This window comes from Spea bombifrons, chromosome 4 (assembly GCF_027358695.1).
Source record: "Spea bombifrons isolate aSpeBom1 chromosome 4, aSpeBom1.2.pri, whole genome shotgun sequence".
Lineage (NCBI taxonomy): Eukaryota > Metazoa > Chordata > Amphibia > Anura > Pelobatidae > Spea > Spea bombifrons.
Window position 1 is genome coordinate 71027482 of NC_071090.1, and position 21670 is coordinate 71049151.

At 38.3% G+C, this 21670-nt stretch overlaps 1 protein-coding gene across 1 annotated transcript in view; it reads right to left on the reverse strand.

Moving 5' to 3' along the window:
- Positions 1 to 1956: 1956 nt before the first annotated feature.
- The window catches only part of SND1 (staphylococcal nuclease and tudor domain containing 1), a 288682-nt gene continuing 268968 nt past the window's right edge, over positions 1957 to 21670 (reverse strand). Inside the window, exons 19-24 of the mRNA XM_053464995.1 lie at positions 11750 to 11873; positions 10294 to 10363; positions 5179 to 5292; positions 4889 to 5092; positions 2869 to 2913; positions 1957 to 2514 (exon numbers count right to left, since the gene is read on the reverse strand). Of these exons, the coding sequence (XP_053320970.1) occupies positions 2449 to 2514; positions 2869 to 2913; positions 4889 to 5092; positions 5179 to 5292; positions 10294 to 10363; positions 11750 to 11873 (623 nt within the window). The 3' untranslated portion in view covers positions 1957 to 2448. The remainder of the gene's footprint in view (positions 2515 to 2868; positions 2914 to 4888; positions 5093 to 5178; positions 5293 to 10293; positions 10364 to 11749; positions 11874 to 21670) is intronic.

Below are 21670 nucleotides of genomic sequence, written 5' to 3' on the forward strand. Positions count from 1 at the left end.
CTATAAGCTTAGGAATCTAAGATCTTTTAAGACGAGAACCTTAAGATATCATACAACTGGTTTCTATTTCACACCTATGGTAACCAAACTACTTTATTTACTGATGCACCTAATTTCTAAACACTTCGAGGGAGGTTTTGGAGGACAGTTGTACATTTCAACATGCAGATTATCGATGTGCTTTATGACTGGCAGCCCTCAGTTTATTAAAGAATAAAATGGGGAAATTATGTATACCGTATATTCCGGTGTATAAGACGACTTTTTAACCCCAAAAAATCTTCTTAAAAGTGGGGGGTCGTCTTATACGCCGGGTACTTACCAAGCCGGAGGTTCCCACGAAGCCACCAATCTCTCTAATCACTACGCGCCGGCTATTGAGGCCGAGCGCAGGGATGCCGTCATGTCCCGGTGCCCGGCTTTAATTGCCGGCGCGTAGTGATGAGGGAGCAGGGAAGCCGAGGTCTGAAGTGCCAGACCTCGGGCTTCCCGAGGTCTGGCACTTCAGACCTCGGCTTCCCTGCTCTCTAATCACTAGGCCCGGCTATTGATGCCGAGCGCAGGGATGCCGTCATGTCCCGGCGCCCGGCATCAATTGCCGGCGCGTAGTGATGAGGGAGCAGGGAAGCCCGAGGTCTGGCACTTCAGACCTCGGCTTCCCTGCTCTCTAATCACTAGGCGCCGGCTATTGATGCCGAGCGCAGGGATGATGTCATGTCCCGGCGCCTAGTGATTAGAGAGCAGGGAAGCCGAGGTCTGAAGTGCCAGACCTCGGGCTCCCACAACTGGATGGAAGAAAGAAGACAGAAGATAAGGTAAGAGATAGGGAGAAAGGGGGGAGAAATTATATATATATATATATATATATACACACACACACACACACACACTGGTGTATATATATATATATACTGGTGTGTGTGTGTATATATATACATATATATACATATATATATACACACTGGTGTGTGTATATATATATATACATACGTGTGTGTGTGTATGTATATATATATATATATACACACATATACATATACATGTGTGTGTAAAGGCAGGGGTGTGTGGTGAGGGCAGTGTATAAATGTGTATGTATGGACAGGCATATGTGTAGATATATATATAGATATATATATTATATGTGTGTGTGTGTGTGTGTGTGTGTGTGTGTGTGTGTGTGTGTGTAAGGGCAGTGCATGTATGTATATGTCAGCAAATCAACCAGCAAATCACCGGTAAGGTACATCGATTGCCGTGATTGGCTGGTTGTTGTACGCTGGGTAGAGGGGTAGTCTTATACGGCGAGTATAGTCCAAACTCTATATTTGGACTGTAAAAGTTGGGGGTCGTCTTATACGCCCAGTCGTCTTATACGCCGGAATATACGGTATATTTCTTCCTATATAAACACAGCACACATAGTAGAATTTATGAGGTGGTGCTACATATAATCAGATACGCCACTGTCCCAAAAGCAAAGTACATGCATATATTTTTTATTTAAAACTTTGTGATCAAATAATGTACTTCTATGTTTTGCATATGATAGAATGATAGATCCCCAATAAATATTTTCACTAAAGACCAGAGAGACCACTGCCCAAATTGTAAACTTGAATTAGTTTGCATGTTTGGAGGCTATCATGCCACATGGTTGGCTCTATATAAATATTTAAAGATTATTTTTATTTAATATTCTAGATTCAACCGTAAATTGGTCATTTCATCATAATAAATTCATCAGTTTTTAAGAGTAAATAAGAATGAGAAAAATAAATGTTCTAACTCCTTCCCAGCTAGGAACACTTATTCTTCCTAACCTGGGGGCAAGATCCAGATGAATATACTATTAAATATACAAGAAGCTTGCAAGTTTTCCAGCCTGCATATTGGAAGCCCATTATGTCAATACCCAAAACAGCTCCAAAAAAATCTCTTCCACAACCCCAAGGGAAATGGTAAATCAGAATGCTGAACTTTATTGATCCATTAAATACACAAGACAAAACATATGACCCAGGACTTGGGGAAAACAATTCATGATTATTCAATTAAATGGACAGATAAAACCATGACAATTAACCGTTAGAACAAAGTTTAAGGACAAAGGACTGAAACCACAAGAAGCCATTATAAAACCAAAATTCAGCCGTGGCTGATGTTTGTTAAAATAAAAAAGCAACTGATGTTGTACTCTGTAGATTGATGAATTGCAAGATAGTTGTAAATTATGTGATGCAAATACCAAATTGTTGGCCTTACATGGTCCAGGATTATCTAAGCCCCCACCACCAATACTGAAGTTCTCTTGCAGCACCTCTCAGGCTTCCAGATCATATAGGGGGCTGTTTGGGAAGGCTAGAGGTGGGTCATGGGTGACTGAATGGCAGCAGGTAATTCGGGAAAGCGGTTGGGGTCTCTGTCATCTTTGGAGCAGCATTCTTCTCCCTAGCGGTTGTAGCCAAATTCATCAGCATCGTCGGCACGGAAATCTCCGTAACGCCAAAGGTTCAACTAAAAAATAATAATTATTATTATATGCACATATTCTCGCACAGGCAACATTTCAGATTCAGGTATCTTTAGATACTTTAAAGCATTTTTACAAAAGGTTATGTAACCTATAAACTTGTGGCCTTATGGGGCAACCATTTGTTTTTTTTTAAAGGGGATATACGCAGCTTGTGAATGTTTTACAGTACATTTCAACTAAGATAATCTGTATTATTACAAGATACCCCACCTCTTTTTGGGTACCCAGCTGCAGATCTTATTATACTTGACAAGACCATAAATATTTACATTCATCGAGGTATGTTTCCAAGGCTTGTACGTATTAATGAAAAATTGATCCAAAACCAAACTTACCCGAGCTGCCTTTGCAGACTCCTGAGCACTCAGATATTCTGGGATCTAAAAGAATTTAAGATGAGAGGGTCACCAGATGTGGAAAAGCTCAAAAAGTTTAGACGATTGAAGTCTAAATTATAAATGCAAGCTTACAATAAGTTAATGCCGGGACATTAAATTTTACAACTCGCCTTTTAGTGAAATACTCCTGTTCAACAAAGATGCTGACTGTTGAACGTCATAAATGGGAGAAACTAGGTTTTTAGTCCCAAGTGTAGAAAGGCTGAGCTTTAAAATGAACCATTTTAACTCTTAATGCAGGGAACATATGCACTCTTTAGAACTAGAAAGATACATTTGAAAAGGGCTTCTATGATGTCATCTTTGCATTGTCACTTGATAGTAAAGAGACTCAGATAATTTTATTTTTATAATAAATAAAATACTAAATAGTTTCAGGGGATCCAACATTTGAGCAGCAGTCATGGAAGAACAACATTTCAGAATAAATAATGAAACACATTGCTAAAGAACACAAGTCAGTATCTTTCCTGGTATCCTTCACTAAATTTGTATAACATTATCATGAAAGTGACCTTCAAAATCAGGTGATAGTAAAAATGTTGCATCTAGTACTGCAATAAAGACAAGCATTAATGGAGAACACATTAAAAAGCAAAGGCGTTGTGTACTACAAACCGCATATAAGTATTTTTATCTTTACCGAGCAATACAAAACAGAAACATGATACATGCTTTAATCCGTTCTTCTATACATCAAGTATCACTACACAGTTTTATTTCCCGTTTAGGAGATTATAGTGAAGAAATTGCACTGTATCACAAGTGATTTGTTCACTCTGCCCATAAAATAAGTGCATCTGCTTTTCAGTTTACATGTTTAAACTGGTTCAATTATGGTGGGGGTTTTTGACACTCGACAGACTCTGTGATTCACTGCTGGAACGGCACTAGTTTGTTTCAGGGGGAGCTACACCCAGCATACAAATGTACCAAGAGGGCCCGAGATGCTACAGCCGGTGCGAACGATATGATCAGACTGCCTTGAACTGGGCACAGGGCCAGCCAAGCTGCAAAATTGACTTTGCGCCTTTTCTTTCCTTCAATAAATCAAGAGCGATACATGGAAAACTGGGTATTAGAAATCATTTACTGGTGATGCTTTGCTTACTGATAAATGGCCACTGAGCAGACATACAGTTCCATTATAAACTTGGGCTTAAAGCAAACAGTCTGCAGGAAATATGAGACATAGTAATAATAAATTGTTCTAAATTAGCATTCAAAATGCTACGGTGCATAGTAACCTCTTCAACACTCAGCCCACTACTGTAGTCACCCCTTTTTTGCCAGAACACATTGAGCAGCTTTTTTTTAATGAAGTGGCAAATCAGTAGTAGTTTTTCTCTCCAATCAATACCAACAATGTGTGTTCTATTCCATGGTTAAATGGTCACAGACTGCCAACACATACTGCCGAATAGAGCCATGATAGCGTCCTTAAAAGGTTGTGACATTTTTAATGGGACATCATATTTATATAGGAAGATAATGGGGGGTAAAACAATTGAGGGAGTTCGTTAGAGGTAAGGCAAGGGATGTAGTGTAATGACCTAGCGAGGAGAATGTCAAGTTTGTCAAAATCTTGCTTTGAACAAATTTGACATCTTCCATATCTATGGAAGTGTGATGGCACTATATTAAGGCTCACAGGTGACAGCTGATCTAAAGGGAAGGTACAATTACATTTTAGTCTCTATTACTATGAGGATAACCAGCGCATTTTAAAGTGCAAAGGCATGGTCACTCACACCTGTTACCTTCCCTGCAAAGATTTGGACAGCCAGCAGAGATGTGAATACTAGATCTCCCTACTTCAAGCTGTGTTAACATATGGCAAACAAAAATCTCCTAAAACTAATGACATATCTTCATGTCATATTCTCTTCTAAAGCCTTCACACACACACAATATATATTTGTGCAAGGTTTAATCACAAGCAAATGTTTCCACCTACCACTTTCTGGAACTGCTTCTCCTTGCGCACTTCCACCATCACCAGACCCTCTTTCACCAGCCCAAGACCCACATCTTCCTTTGAGTCTGCAAACTGCAAGGTGACATGTGGGCACTTGGCGCCAGTGAACTCCACGTTTAGCAGACACTGGGTGTTCTGAATGTCACGCACTACGCTATCCACCACATCTGCACGGGCATCCTCCTGGGGAGCCGGAACAAAAGGCCAATGTTAACCACGGTATTTCTGCAGACAGTTCTTTGAGAAGCACATTTCATTCATATACTTACATCCTGGGGCACCTGGATGAATGCAAAGCAGTACTCTATGGCCTGCGCAGGAAGAATGCGTACACTGTAAGACGGAGGCATAGGGCCCAAGCGGGTAGAGGGCAGGACTTCTCTCTGGAGACAAATACAATTAGTAAATGAATGTTAAGTACATTCAGAAACAGATACATATGGATATCACACGATATATATGTACATCCACAAAGACTTGCATTTGAGGAACAGAAAGCAATTAGGGGTTTGGTGCATTTGCGTCACGCCATTTAATACAAAACCAATGAAAGCCAGAGGGCTGAACAAACCTTGGACATGCCAAGACAAGATTACTGGGAGAAAAAGGTGCATTTTTTGCCATTTAAACATGTATATAACAAAGGGATTGATCCAATTCTAATGTGCACGCATAGCACAACCTTACACAAAAACTTAAAAATTTTAAGCTCCATGAAAATTATCTACATACAGAATAATTAGAAGTAAATTGCATGAGGGGCTTGGAGTCCATATCACATTTTACAGCCTCTTCATAATCTGATTTGTATCCAAAATGAGATCCCTAAACCATCAATATTAGATTTGTGATATATACATACACAATCAGCTATCTCTATATAACATGTGATAATAGCACCTTGTTGCTAAATACATTATGTATGAATATTTTCATACAACAGCAGGAAAAACATGCAGACTAAATGGGCCAGATGACTCTTGGCTGTCAAATTATGCTCCCAAATAAAGCTAAATAAAAATATTTTAGTGTAAGTGAAAGGGTCCTTTATTATTTATCATCTTTTATTTATATAGCGCCATTCAAGGGGTATGACAAGATGAGAATTGAAAGAGAAACTGATACATTTAAAAAATGCTCGAATTACCATACATCATACATTTGAAAGCCCCTAAAGAGGACATGACATCTTGCATTAAGTACTAATATATATATATATATATATATATATATATATATATATTTCCCTTAATAATCATATATATATGTGTGTGTGTGTGTGTGTGTTACTTTGCGACATAACCAGTGACTACAAAGAATTATGTCCTCCGTGAGCCATGTTCAGTGTTAGAACATGGGACTTCAGGCAATGCGTGTCTAATACTGAACATAACACAAGCCTTCAGGTCAAGATGAGCGATGATCTCAAGACATAATCTTGAAGGCAAATTGAAAAGCCCAAACAACCCAGCAGGCAAAGCTCCCAAAGATATGGTCATTAGTAGCGGCACACACCATGTCAGCAGGATGTTTTCTTCGATACAGTGAACGCGGTTAGATTGCATTTATACACCTTTTGCCAATATTTTTTTTTTTTTTTTTTTTAAACAAAATATACTTTGCATTGTGCTCTCACAAAATCAAAACAAAGTTACTAAAAACACAGGTGTGTTAAAATGTACTGTAGAATTATATACATCCATCCAATTTACAGGAGAACAAACGGATTAATGCTGCTGTTCATGGGCACTAGCCGCCAGCTGCGACATGGAAAGATGTCAAGAACAGAACGCAGAGTTGGCTGTGAGGCAGGCTGGGGGCCGGAGTGGAGCCTTTGCTGGAAGTACAGAGCTGTCTTGCCGAGATGCCTCCGGCCAGTACCTACCCACACTAGGGAGGGATGAACTAATATCTATATTTGCAGGGGTAACAATGTAGACAGATTAAATCCTCATTAAGGAGCAATCAACTCAGGACATGTGGTAGTTAAATCGAGACAAGGCGGTTTGTGCTGCAGACATTTTTGCCTTAGGGAGATGGCTGGATTGGAGATTTTATTTAGAACCATAGATCTTTGTTCACCAAAGAGCTCATAGTAAATACAAAAGATACCTCAATTTGGGCCAAGCAGCCAATGTCAGTTTGACAAATCTACCAATGCTAAAGAAGGTCCTGTCATCTATACAGATGTGAATAAAAAAAAACCCCTTAAAAACCCTTAAAGTGACTTGCAGCCGTCAGATGCATCTTAATGCATATGACGGGTTTTACATTTTTGCATAGTCTGTTTTTCAAAAGCAATGGAGGTTCTGCAAAAATCCCCAAGCGCATTCACCCCCTTTCACCCTGCAGCTAAAACCCTTGCAGAAGATGCATTCGGCTGAATACATCTCCCTGCACATTATGTACTGTCCTGCAGTGATAACCAGGGCTGGATCCGCTGAATGCTGCGTGCAGTGGGCTGTTTAGACCCCAGTGCACAAATGTAATGTCTTGAATTAATTTCAAATGGGAGCAGTTTTCTGCCACTGTGACAGGAATACTCATTGGAAGTTCTGCACTAACACGAAACCCATCAACAAGTGGTAAGAAATTTTAGATCATGGAGGAGGATGATTTTTTATTTTATAACAGTTGTAAATTCTGGGTCAGGAAAGGACTCAGAGTTAGGGACATTAAACTATTCCCTTTAAAGTGCATGCAGTTTATTTTCCATGCAGTGTATTAGTTTGCAGTCCTTTATAGTTATGGTTAACTAGTTATTTCCATGTCTCTACCATCCTCATTCCTTCCTCTAAAAGCTTGTACAGGTTACTAAGCACAGAGATCACGTAAAAGCAGATGAACGGCATTAATGGCTGCTCACATTACACATACATTTTGTATCAATTTTTATCCTGATCCATTCTAATAGTTAAATGAAATGATATTTATACATACATACTGTATACCCACACACACACACACACACAATTACTTTGGCAAGATTTGGGAAGTGATAGGTCCAGTGTAAAGGTGTATGCTTGCGCAAGGATGCCATGCAAACCTGCATCAGTGAGCAAAGTGGCAAAACGTGTAGTCTGGATGATAGATAACCTTGTATGCTCATGCTGAACGTTTGCTTACATGCTTGGGTGTGTGGCCATACGAGTCCAGGCATTAGTAGTAATGTAAAAAGGGAGGTAGTCATACTACCAAACAGATAAATCAGATCTCAACTACAATATTGGGTGGAGTACTAGATACTCCATAATCTAAAGGTTTTGGAGCAGGGTGGACAAATACAGTATACGAAGCTTATGATCAAACTCAAATGTAACGTAAAAGTATCTTTACAATTAACCTTGTAGTAGAAGTGGTAAAGGGTTAATGAAGTTACAAACTGAGGCAAGGATGGGATATGCATAAGGCTGTGCAGAATTTAAAAATGGGGCCATGGACCAAATAAGGTTTGAGGTTTCAAATGTGCTAAGGACATAAGCAGACAAGATGGGCCAAATGGTTCCTTGCTGTACACAAATTCTGTTTCTATGAAGCTAGGGAGCAGAATTAGAAATGGATATAAATGAATCTGCTTTCACATGAGGGCTAAATTGGAAAGAGTTAAACAGCTGCACACATCTACATCACAGTACAGACACATTAGCAAACATTTAAACTATTAGACTTTGTTTCTGCTACATTGAATGCATAAAACATAATTACATATATAATTGTTAGGCTCATATGCTGCTCTGGTCAATGTTGAGAAAGTTCGGGTTTTCCAGTGCTGGTAATTGTTTTATTTGTTTGCTAACAGAGCAGATCTGATTTATAAGAAGGCAGAGCCCTCTTCGCACACTGCAGCGGGAAGAAACGATTCAGTCTGAAGGAATATATTAAACAGAGCCATTTTTACGAGTCCTGGTGGCCTGAGCTGGAAGTCTATTTATACAACATATCGAGATCTGAAGGAATTAGATGGAGTACATGAGTTGACTCCTTAAACTCTACTGCCAGTTATCGCATCCAGACACAAGATATTCAGGTCACTGGCCTTGGAACCAATGTATTGAGTAAAGTATAACACTGCTTACAGGGCAGGGATGGCCAAAATTACTAACTTTGCATTGTTGAGGCTCTACAGTTTTTATTCTATGAATGAGCCAATTTTGTACCTTGGAGAATTTTACCCATAATTGTGTTTAAATAAAAGCTGATTTTGAGACTTTAAATAAATTGCCATAGCCTTCAAATGATTTCAAGGGAAAAGAAATGTCAATCTGCGGACAGTCTAGTAGTAACCAACTGTTCTATTTTATCTGAAACAAAGACTGAATCCAGCACACATATTGGATCCCCAACATTTATGCCTTAGGTGTTTTTTTTAATTGGATTCTTTGGGTGTTCACTCAATTCTTGCTTTGTTTTTTGTACTTATTGATCTTCATTGTAACTGCAACCCAGAAATCTGAATTTTTATGCCTCATACTTTTTAGGTTGTATAATTTTGATATAATTTGTGTTATATTTTATAATTTTTTGCAGAACTCACAAAGACTTGGCAGAAGTGGCCAGCCCCTGAACGTCTTTCTCCTCTGCACACATCCCAGTCACCAGTGGCTGTATGAGCCAACACATAGTGCGATCTAATTACAAATAATAACCTCGGCAGCTGAACAAAGTGCATTGTATGTCTCTGAAATGGAAGTAGTGATTTTGCAACTAGAGAAATAAATACTTATTTGCGGCCAGTAAACTGCTAAAAGCTCTACTTGAAGGCAAATTTATATTTTAAATAGCCTGTATTTAAAGGTAAATTGGGTTATAATATTTAACATTGAGAGCTTTCATTTTATTTTGCTGAAATATAAAACTATTATAATAAAATGGTGTAAGAAATTGCCAGAAATCAATGTTTCTTTTAAAAACATAAAATAGAATCAACAGTGGAATCAACCCAGCTGTTATGCGGTACACAATGTTTCCATGAGGTCTAAAACCGGAACAGGAGCGATAGGAAGATAAGGCGGACACTACCAGCCGACAGGAATAGTGAACTAAAACTAACAAATTGTATTCTCTATATTTAACGGCCATGTCTCTCTAATAAACTAAAGTCATTTCATGTCATTCTAGAGTAGCTGCCCCAGTGACATCTTGATTTTTTAGTCTCCTAATTATACATAGCATGTTGCACATACTGGCTCTCTAAGTTAGTAATATACAAGCTGGGACCATAGCGTTGGCTAATCTCCACAGGCCTGTACAAAGTCATGGAACATGTTTATTAGTGATAAAGATAAGAGTCAATGAAATAGAAAATGGCTGACAGCCATTCACATTATAATTAGCTTGTAGAAAATATATGCAATGTTCTTTCAGACACAAAAGCATTAACTTACATTCCCATAATCAATATAGAGGACATGGACTTTGGCAGCAGATTCTACTTTTTCCACACGAGCTCTGTACCTGTTGAGGAAGAAACAAAAATGAGAAAAGGAAAGGTGATGTGACACTGAAGACCATGGGATTATCTTTGGTGCCCTCAGGATGACAACACGCCAGCCAGAAACTGTTCAGTGTATGCATATTCTATGCATCAACAGCAATGCATGTAAAATAATGGAAGGCATTAGCAGGAATAAGCACTAAACAGGCTATTTAACAAACTTACTTAAAATGTAAATCTGTCAGGGTAAGAATTGAGTTGATAGGTTTCATAAAGGAATTAACAAGGCTAGCTATGCTTACCAGGTTCCAACTCTAAAAGCATCCACTAAATTCACACTTTTAGACGGTCTGAGCAGCCACAATGAGTTTCATTACTATTTTGGTGTTAACTAGTTGCAAGTATTACCAATAATCTCTAAACACATGTACCAATTGACGTGATACTCTTAAACATTCCATAGTCGGCCATATATATATATATACACAAACACACATATACACATTATATATACATACACACAAACGCATATACAGACATGCGACAGATTAACAGGATTGTATAATGTCAACTAAAACTAAATTTCTTTAACCTGACTTCTAACAAACCCAAAATGGCCCTTTCAAAAAAAAAGAAAAAGAAAAAAAGAAAAAAAAGGCGAAGTCAGCATGCATAGAAGTTAAGTAACATGTCCTAGGGGTATAATACAGCACAGCTAATTAATGGATTGATGTATGCTGTTTAAAGCCGATATACTAAACAGTGATAATTAGACAACAGATATGTCCGGGAATTTGATGTTCTTTTTTCAGACATTTAAGTCACAAAAAGAGACACCCCAAGTGAGGGAAGCCAAATATACATCAGGCATACCAGCACTGACTGTTCTGGTGGGGCAGAGTTTAACCGATTATGTGCTAATTAAGCACAAAATGAAAAGTTGGTATATTAGGAGGTAGCATGTGTGGCAATAAATAGAAACTCTAGTGCCGGAACACCTGTAATACACTGCATCCATTCCCATTGAGCAAACAAGATTTTGTCATTCAGCATAAGCAGACAAATCACGCTCTGTAGGTTGACTGACACCTTGCATGACGTGGAAAACAAATTAAGGGAGTTTAAATGTAATACCTTATACACATTTAAGTAATGTATAGCAGTGCTCAATGTATCAAAAAAAAAAAAAAAAAACATGCCTCAGATGCATCTTGCCCCACACTCTCGCTACTACTCAACCAACAGTACTGTCTATCACAGTCCAGTATGTAGGTTTACACAGCTCACAGTTGAGATTATGCAGCAGTGACAGCATTTTAATAGCGTCTGCTTTGCAAGCCTTGGTTCCTGGTCAGGTGAATGATAACTACTCATGATGACATCTAGCCGTCTGGCGTACCACTTACCATTCTCCATCCACAAATTTGGCAATGCAGTATTCTCCACGACGTGGTGAGAACGATCCTTCCAGTGGGGGGTTGCTGGCGATTTCACTCCTCATGCCCTCCATCAACTTCTCTAGCTGTGTGCCTGTGTGAATACAAACAGGTTATTTGTGTGTGCTAATCGGCATATCTGTCACAACATAAAACCAGAATTTTATATACCAGTCTCACCGCATCGTGTGTGAGGTATGTACAGAAAGCTGACACGTACGTATACACTTACTGGTTTACTTCTGAGATGCTTGAACTGATAGCTAGGATATTTATAGATTTACTTTTCGGCATAAAGGCTGTCAAACAAACAGAGCTATCCCACTGTGCGATGTTACCTTCAGTAGGGGCATTGGTTTATAACCATACTAACAAAGTCAACTCTAGCCAGACTCTCTACCACATAAACCACCTGCCACAAAAAAAAACAAAATCAAATCAAGGTTATCACACAGAATTTATACGATCCTGTGGCGGGATGTCAACTTTCAATCCACTGACCTGCATTGAGTTGAGTTTTTTTCCTGCCATTTGTGTACATCATTATTCTAGCTACAATGGAAAGTAACCCAAACCGCTGGGCGTTTGTTGACATCTTAAAAAGCGTTTTAAACATACAGCTCTAGACATCTGAGCAAACATATTAAAGTGCCAATAACACGCACTGGAATGGCAACTCCCGGAAAGGGATACTACAAATGGCAATACTGGTGCATACAGAAATTTGTGGTTGTGGTCTAATATATATAGATGACTACAGAGCCATAACTTTTCCCATAAGTAATCCAATAAAAAAAAAACCTAGAAAATCTATGCATGTCATAATGACTCCATACTACAACTGTAAGCATGACTGCGTGTTGTAGCGTGTCTGGGACAGTTGCCTTATCTAGGATTTGAACCATGTCCAAGAAAGCCCAATTGCAGGAGTCCACAGCTGTGATCGATAGACCAGATTCTTTAATCAACAAATGCTGATGAGCACAATCAGCAGGCAACAGGGATTGATCAGATAGGTTAAAGAATATGAAGAATCAAAACTGAAAACTGCAAATGTGCAGAGGTTCCCACCACGGAGAACACAGTTTACTTGCACAGTAACCTTGTGTTACCCAGATTCTCCATTGCCTTCCACCTGAGAAATGTTTTCCCTACCATTGGCTAATTAAGGTCTGTTATTGACTACCTTCTCTGACAGAAGCTGCTGGTATTTATCAGTCTGTGCCTGTATGATTTAATGCAAGCGCTGACAGCAGTGTGTGTGGGTCAGAACCGGCCAAAGTTCATGTTCTTAAAATGTAAAATGAATGATTGGCATTTCAATAATAGGCACTCACATTTTGCTTTTTATACATAATCACTAAACATGAAATATTCCAAAATAGCTTCTTGCAATAAACAAATTAACTTGCTTGGATTCACAAGAGGTCTGCTTCAACCACAAGCTTCCCATAAAAAACATGCAGGAATCAGTACTAGTAAATTAGTCTTCAATGGGATAAACTACACGCACCGATTATATGCCTCATACAAAATGCAAGACTCTGCTACCTGTGATCTAAACGTGTCACGCTTCTGCATCCACAGATAACATTGTGAGACGCCCAGAACAGTCACCAAGAAAGGCCTATCAAAGGACGTCTGCTGTGGAGACACTAGTGTATTAATGTGAGGATTTAATTAAGTGATAACTGGGAGGGAAGCATAATCTGTGCTGGTTTATAGCAGCGCTGGCTGCAGAATTAACATAACCTGCAGTATAGTCTGAGATAGACAGCAACAGCATGTTCACCTGTGGATACATTCATACAAAGGGGGGGAGGGGGAGCCTCCGTTTATTAACTGTCAAAACTAAATAATCCCAGAAACAAACATGCCCTCTTTACTTATGTTAAAAAAAAAAACAAAACAAAAAAAAAAACATTTGAAATCTGTTTGCATATACTAAAAAAAACCAAAAAAACATTTTCTGCTATCTTATAAGAATTTGTTTCTCTTTTAGGGCTGTAGAACTCCACTCATATGTAAATATATACACATATACATATATATAAATCAGGGAAGGCTTTGGGCCGACAATCTTTAATGATCAAGAGAAATTTACAACCATGTGATGCTGGAGCATGAAAATATAGTATTAACTTTAAAAAGGAGCACTGGAAATAACATGGTCCAAGTGTTCCAACAGTGAATTCAGTGATGGTTTTATGTAACCTTGGAAGTTACCTATATTGGAATACATTTTATATGTTTACAAAGACGTAAGATGTCCAATACAATACGTATAAGGTCAGTGGAATTTCTGCATATTTACTACCCAAAAGGTATGCTCTGTATTAAATGGTGTTAAATGTGCTAAACAATTACAGTGAGCTAAAACAAAAAAAATTCAATGACTGGACTAAGGAAGAAATTGATCATTCCCTCATAAGTGCCAAATATTTCTTTCAGGTCACAGGATCAATATGCCGATAAATGAATGATGGATATGCTCTCCTAGCTAGTATGAACAATGGCAGAATTAGATGGACGCCAGCCTCTGTTTCAAAATAATCTATAGTATTACTGTGCTACTGCTTGGGGGCTATAGCTTATACACATTTGTTTTCCAATGATAAAGCCATTCAGCTTTAAACTATAATACTACAGAGTCAATCAAACATAGACAGTAAATTTAAAAAGCAATGGGACATATTACTCGGAACAGGATTTAGCTCCCTTAGACTTGGGCATTTTTACATTGATTTATGCAGCACAGAGTCGCTTCTTGTGCTCCCATTTAACCTAAACACTTCCTCCACTTTAAATGCAAAATGAACAAGAAATGTTCCACTGTGTCCTGTAGGTTCTTATTGTAAATATGATCTAGTTATTAGCGATTTCTTTGGCGGATGAGATAGTTAAGCGAGTCTGTCTGAAGATATCCAGCACCCAGTAGGTTAAAAATCAAACCACAATTATCTTTCGAAGGTTGCTAGCTGTGCTCATTTAAAAAAGCATAATATTAGATCAGAACATCTTAGTTTATTTAAAGCACCAATACTTAAGGCAATCGTTTTAATGCCCACTGGATTACTTTGTCATCCAAAAAAATTCTTCCTCCATCATTGCTATAACTCCCTCCATTAAACATGCTGTCCTCTAGAATATGCCAGGAATCCCAGAACACGGATAAAATGACTGATATCACCACGCTTCTCTAAAGTTCATCCTCCCCCCTCCAATCCCAGGGGGTCTTACCCCCGGACCATGTATGTATGTGGACTGTGTGAAACAGCATACAGTTACACATACACAATGCTTGTGCGACAAAGTATAAATGCATTTATTTGTATTCATTGGGGATAATGTGCATGGGCCATGAGAAGATGGTAGTGGCCATGACTGGCCTTCATTTTGGGGGCCACAGATCAGTAGTTTAAGTGTATCAATAAAATTTGGTAGTCATCTATGTAACAGCCTTCAAGCAGAAGTGGTAGAGATTAATAAAATGATGCATTTTAAACATGCATGGGAGAGGGATATGGCTATACTGAATATAACAAAATCAAGGACTGATTAAGGTTTGCGTCCTTATAGCAAAAAAAAAAAAAAAAAAAATCAGGCAGAATAAGTGGTTCTAGTGGTCAAATTATGTCTCTGTGTAATATATAAACATTGTGATATCCAAACTCATTACTCAGGAGAGAAGACATGAACATAAGGCATATTTCTTGCATTCCTTACTAATGTTTGCATGAGTTCCTACATTTACATACATGTGTGATATAAACATAATGGCCGCAGAGTCACTGCGTGATTGGTGGAACTGCACCTCAAAATGCTCCAGGCACTTTATAAGTTAAAACGTAAAACAGGACAGGCAGCGGGTACAATGTTTCGAAGGTTGGTTTGATGTATCCATCGCTAGCCCCCTGGGGATAAGGAATTTGTATGGATGTTGCCCCAACAAATGAGGCTGAACTTGCAGAGTTAGCAGTGCCCAGCAGGGATAGACTGTAGGGAGGGAGTGCGGATGCATTGAGGGGAGACAGACATTTACAAATGCTGACCACAGCAATGCTGTAGTGAAGAAATACCTTCCAACGAGGCCACATACCCACCCAACCTAAATGAGAAGAGTGACGGCGACGCTAATCACTGCTAGGAGTTAACCTTTTGGTAGACACTGATTTGTTATATTTTGCAGGGAAAATACACAAACTAATGCCCACCGAAACACTTCTATTTTTTTTATAGACATGAAACTCACTTGACCAAAGTTAATCGCAAGCTTGCATAGATTCACGCTATGTTTTCTGTCCATCTGCTCCATAGATCCACTACCTTTTTGTAGCTTTAGTCTAACAATTCCGATGTCTGACACCTACGGCTGCACTGTTTAGTTGTGTACATTAGTATATCTTAAATCTTTTCCCCGTCATGCAAAATGATTTTAATTGTTAGTGTAACATATGGTAAACGTAGATTGTACAAGTGTAGAAATGTATTACTCATATCTTTGGGGCGATAAATCATTCAAAATGAAAGAAGAAAAATCTGGGCTTATAGAAAAGGCAGAGTTAAGAGGGAAAAGGTTGTTGTTCACCTGATCTCACCCTGTAAAGACATGGTTGGCGTGTGCAAAACCACCTTGACATGTGTAACGCATGAAACGGTCTATCACATTCCAGCTCCTGAACATGTTCTCTCGCCAGCGCTCACAATGTATTCCTGGTAGCTGGGGCTCAGAGGTATCACTGCATACATTCAGTGGATTGTGAGGAATTACTGGAGAATTTGTAAAATGGAACACTTTCAGTTTTATAATATCTGTGTATTTTACGGCTCAGAAATTACTCTGCTTGAAATATGAAATGGTTCTTCTGTGTGCCAGTTCTTATGTCTGTTCCGCCTCAGATAAACACTTGGCATATTGGTGTAATACAAGTAGAAACAGGGTAATGCATAGGGGATTTGCAAAATCATGGCAACTGGGAATAGCCAATATTAGGCTTATTAGGAGTGAGAGGAGTTGCAGTCCAGCAAATAAAGTTGTCTGGGAGATTATACTGAAAGTCAATAGACAGTTGCTGCCATTGGTTTTATAGGAAATTCTGAGAGGAGGCCCTGGAATGACTGCACTTATCGGCCAAGAATGTTCCATGTCACATTCTGGCATATGGTACAGGGTGACTGTTTGAACCACTCTGATACACTGGATTATTCGGTATGAACACGCCTTTAACGTTGGCTCAAGGACTCAATTAAGCTTGCCACATATTTCCCGAAGATCACCATAAGCTTACAACTAAATTGTAGTCTTTGGATGTCAAAATAGTTGACTGGAGACAGAAGGTTGTAATTAATGGTGTATATTCTAAGAATAGGACATGTACTTTTTAATAGTTTTACTAATGATATTACAGAAGGTCTTAATTGTATGGTATGTATGTTTTGCAGATGATACAAGGATCTGCAACAGGGTACCCCTTATGGGTGGAAAAGTCAAACGACAAACGAGTTAAGTAAATTAGAAGAATTAGAAGCTGCAGCTCAATGGTGATAAATGTATAGTTTACTTGGGGCTTAAAATCCCAAAAGAAGAATCTAGCATTACGGACAATGTTTTGTGCACAGAAGAGACTGACTTAGAAGTAATTATTCTGTAAGCAGACAATGCAAGAATGCATTTTGAAAAAGTAAGCAAGATCCTGGGTTGCATAGGGAGAAGCAGAAAGAGGGAGGTGGTGCTGCCATCTCCAGAAGCATATTGACACACAGTAGAGGATTTAGAGGAGGGCTACAAAAATTGATTGAAGATTTTTGCAGCAGAACAAATATCAGGAAAGACTAAGATCTTTAGTATCTATATATTAGAGGAATAAAGAGAGGGGTGTGCAATAGAAACACTTAAATACTTAAAGGGATTCAACAAAGTACAGGAGGGAAGCTTATCTGAATGGAGAAGAATTGTTAGGAACAACTTCCTTACATAACAAATCAGCTGTTCTATCAGAGTATGGTAGATAAATAAAACCATCAACCAACAGAAGTGGTGGGGGCCAATACTGTACAGTGATGGAATTTAAACATGCATGGGATAGGCATACATTTTGCTGACTATGGGACCAGAACACACACCGACTGGTGTTTGAATCTTTACATCAAGGAATGAAGCAGACTAGATGGGAATAGTGGTTTGTATCTGCTGTCAGATTCTACGCTTCACTAATTTAATGAATGTTTCCCTGTGGACTGTAAGGGAAAACGGAGTGAAAGATTATGTTATATTTATGCCCCTAATTGAATGCAACCCTGTAGTAGAATTTACATACAATTAATAGCAATATATATTTTTTCCTTTATCCCAACCATGGAGATGAAATGATGCTCGAGAAAAATAAAACCCAAATAGAAAATGTATCCTACACATTTTCTATTCGAGAACTTTTTTTTTTGGACTGGAGTACATAAATGTTATAATGGTGTTACTCTTGATGCCATTCTTTGTGCACAGATTATAATACTGTTAATTTTCTAGTATACCAAACGGATATCATGGACATAGTGGTGTAAAATTGTAGTGGAAAAGTGACCTAAAGGCATTGTCTTAAGACTAGAATTCTTAAAAATTCTATTTTCATATGCATTTGGTGCAAAGCTAGTACGTTTTTCCCCATATAACTTTGCTCACTGTTCTCAAAATATTAACTGTTGTACATCTTATAACATTTCATTTAAGTCTTCTTTCAGAGAAACTGAACCCAAAGCTATAATAAAATTAAGATGTAGACAAAGACAAGTAGGGAGATTACACAGAGAAGAACTAAGAGCAAGTTCGTGAATCTGTCATATCCTTAGAGACTTTATTAGATGGAAGGGCTAAATGAGTCTTATGAATGCTCTTAATTGTACTGCCTAAAAGTGAACACTTCATTAAACACAATTAATTCAGAGGACGCACAATATACTGACAATAACAGGTCGGTGCTTAACTCATGCCATACCCATGTGCCACCAACGATAACATCTAATGTTGCTCCCAACATAATGGATAATCTGTACTACAGCTCTCAGGTCAGTGGGAATACAAATATAGGTCTGTAATATGGCAATTCATTTACAATAAATTGGAGGAATGCATCACAGCACGTTACAAAAAGAGAATCACCACGGGCATACTTAATGTACTTGGCTGACAGAAGGAGAAATGCTATGAGTGGAGCCTCACTAATCTATAGAAAAAATGGATAGAAGAAATTTGAGACTACCCAATTTATTTTAAGACAAGGACAATGAGTAAACTCAAAATGCAGCTTTTAAATGATTAAATTATTGAAGGTACAGTATTAATTAAAACCTATATCATGCATGTGAAAAAGTAATTGCCTCCCTAAACCAGATTGGGTCACCCCTGGCAACAACTGCAATCAATTGTTTTAATTCAGCCAGAGTTTTGAGGATGAGCTGCCTTTTTTAATGTCATGCCAAAAGCAAGCCGATTCAAGTCAGGACTAGTCCAATTTTTTTTTTTTATTTTATTTTGAGCCATTTAGATGACTTGTGTGCTTCTGACCATTATACTGCTGTATAGCTCTACTGCGATTGAGGTTACAAACTAATGGCTGGACTAAACAGACAGGCACAAAAGTTTTTTGACCACAGATTTCATTCAGAGTACACTGATGACCATTTTAATCTTGCCTGACAATGGAATCTGTCCAGTTTTGTATTGGTCTGCAAGAACCAGCCTATTTATTGTACTATGTTACTCACTTTGAGTGATGTTCCACATGTAATCATTCACATCTTTTAATTTATCTTTTGGTTCTTCCTTTTTTGTCTCTAAAAACTATTCTAATAATCAAAACTTAAACTGGCCTCATTCTGGAAGGGCCAACAAAAGTGCCTTTTTGTATGCTAGCTGCAATCATGCATTGTGTGTAAGAGTTGGGAGCCCAAGGGGGGTTCATCAGGTTTCAGGAACTACTCCCTCCATTCATATAAACAATGTGACATTCAATATCACTGACAAAATATCACCCATCATACAGGGGCAGGTACATTCTTGAAACAGAAGCTTACCGGGGTTAGCCATTTAAAATGTAAAGTGAAGTCAAGAAGTTGAAATACAACACTCCTGCAACCTCTGACATCAACTCTCCCTCCTTGTATTCAGATGTTCACAAAGCTATAAGAATTACAACGCGGTCTGCATTTTGTTAATCTTATAACTTGGTGAACGTCTGAATGGGGGGGGAGTACAGGAAATTGCGGCATTGATTTTGCCACAGATCTCATTCATCATATTTCAAAGATCAAAACAATTATACAGAATGAAAATAAAAAACCTTGGATCTTTTCCGTAAGTACATTTAAGGAACATAAAACCTGTGTAGATGACAGTTCAACTTTGAAAGATTTTGTATAATATACATTATAGCAAAAACACGTTAATGTCTGTATTTTGTATATTTAAAAGTCTAAAAAGAAGATAAGGCAAGTAAAAGTATGTTTAATCTTGAGTCAGAAGGCAAATTACAGGGTCATGTTTATTTAAAAGGCTTTTCTTGGCGATAATGTTTGTATTTTTCAAATTAGAGTGCATTATCTATAATACTATGACCCAGGCTGACTCTGTAGACAGTAATGAAGCTTTTACAGGCTGGGGACTGTATCCACTGAAATAAATGCTAAAGACAGCAATTTGACACTAGCTTCCCAAGACCTGGATTGAATAAACCTTGTTTGGTCAATATAGTATTAACACTTGTTAATGGTTTCACTGTATTTGCATTAAAAAAAAAAACACCAAACAAAAACACTAAGAAGGTTACAAAGCCAATCTAATATCCAGTATTGGAATTTGCATTTACTTATGGAAACAGGATGGATTTTTAACATTCCTAGAGCATCGCCATGGTTAGGCCTTTCACGCTCATTGACCAATTTCTCTGTACCCAAATCAATGGGGTGTCTTGTTAGGACAACTACACCTTCCAGAATGTGCCAGATGAGTTCAAATGAGCACATCCCGTCTGGCAACTGGGGGCAGCGATTCTACAAAATGCAATGGAAGGGGAACACCATGAAAATGTAGGGGAAAAGGGACCGCTCAGCAATCAAATGCATCCAATGCACATGATTGCTGGAGCATCTCTTTAATAGCTATGCTAAGGAGTATCCCTTTAATTTATTTGTCCTTTAAATAGTACTCTACCAACTTGGGATTGGAGCCCACTGCGTGCTATATTCAAAACGGTTTACTTTTCCAAAATGCTTCCATATCTATCCCCATCCTCACAAGATGGCAGCAAGACAGCTCTTGCAGAGTTCCTTAGCTTCAAAAGAAAACAATATTATACAAAACTGTAATGATAGATTCTGTTGAAACAACTCCAAATTGTAGCCAAATATAAGTGTCTGTATCTCTGTTAAACTGATGCTACTCAGCAGGAGAGGAGACGTTGTGCTTTATCTCCCCTAAGATTTCAGAGGTTTAGACACCAGATTCTCCAGATGGTGCTTTAGCTTCAAGGATAACTTTGCACTTTAATTGACCTTGTAACAATAGAGCTTCTCCATTTCTTTATACATAATGTTTGTGTCCTACAGAATCTCTTCACCGTGCAGACTACCCTCTGCCAACCAAAACTGTCATTTGCAGGAAAGCCAAACAGCTGCCAGCGCTTCTCTTATTACTATCATAACACCCATTAAAAAGAGCACTTGCAGTGCTCACAGATAAACATTTTGGAGGAAATCCCTTAAAATGAATTTAAGTCATGTTTAAAAGGAAAATACTTCTTCCATTGATTGGTTTGTTAACGATGGGCCATTATATACTCAAAAAAACGGTAAATACCAAGTATATTCAGTACACCGTATACGTGCCCTCTGCTGAAAAGG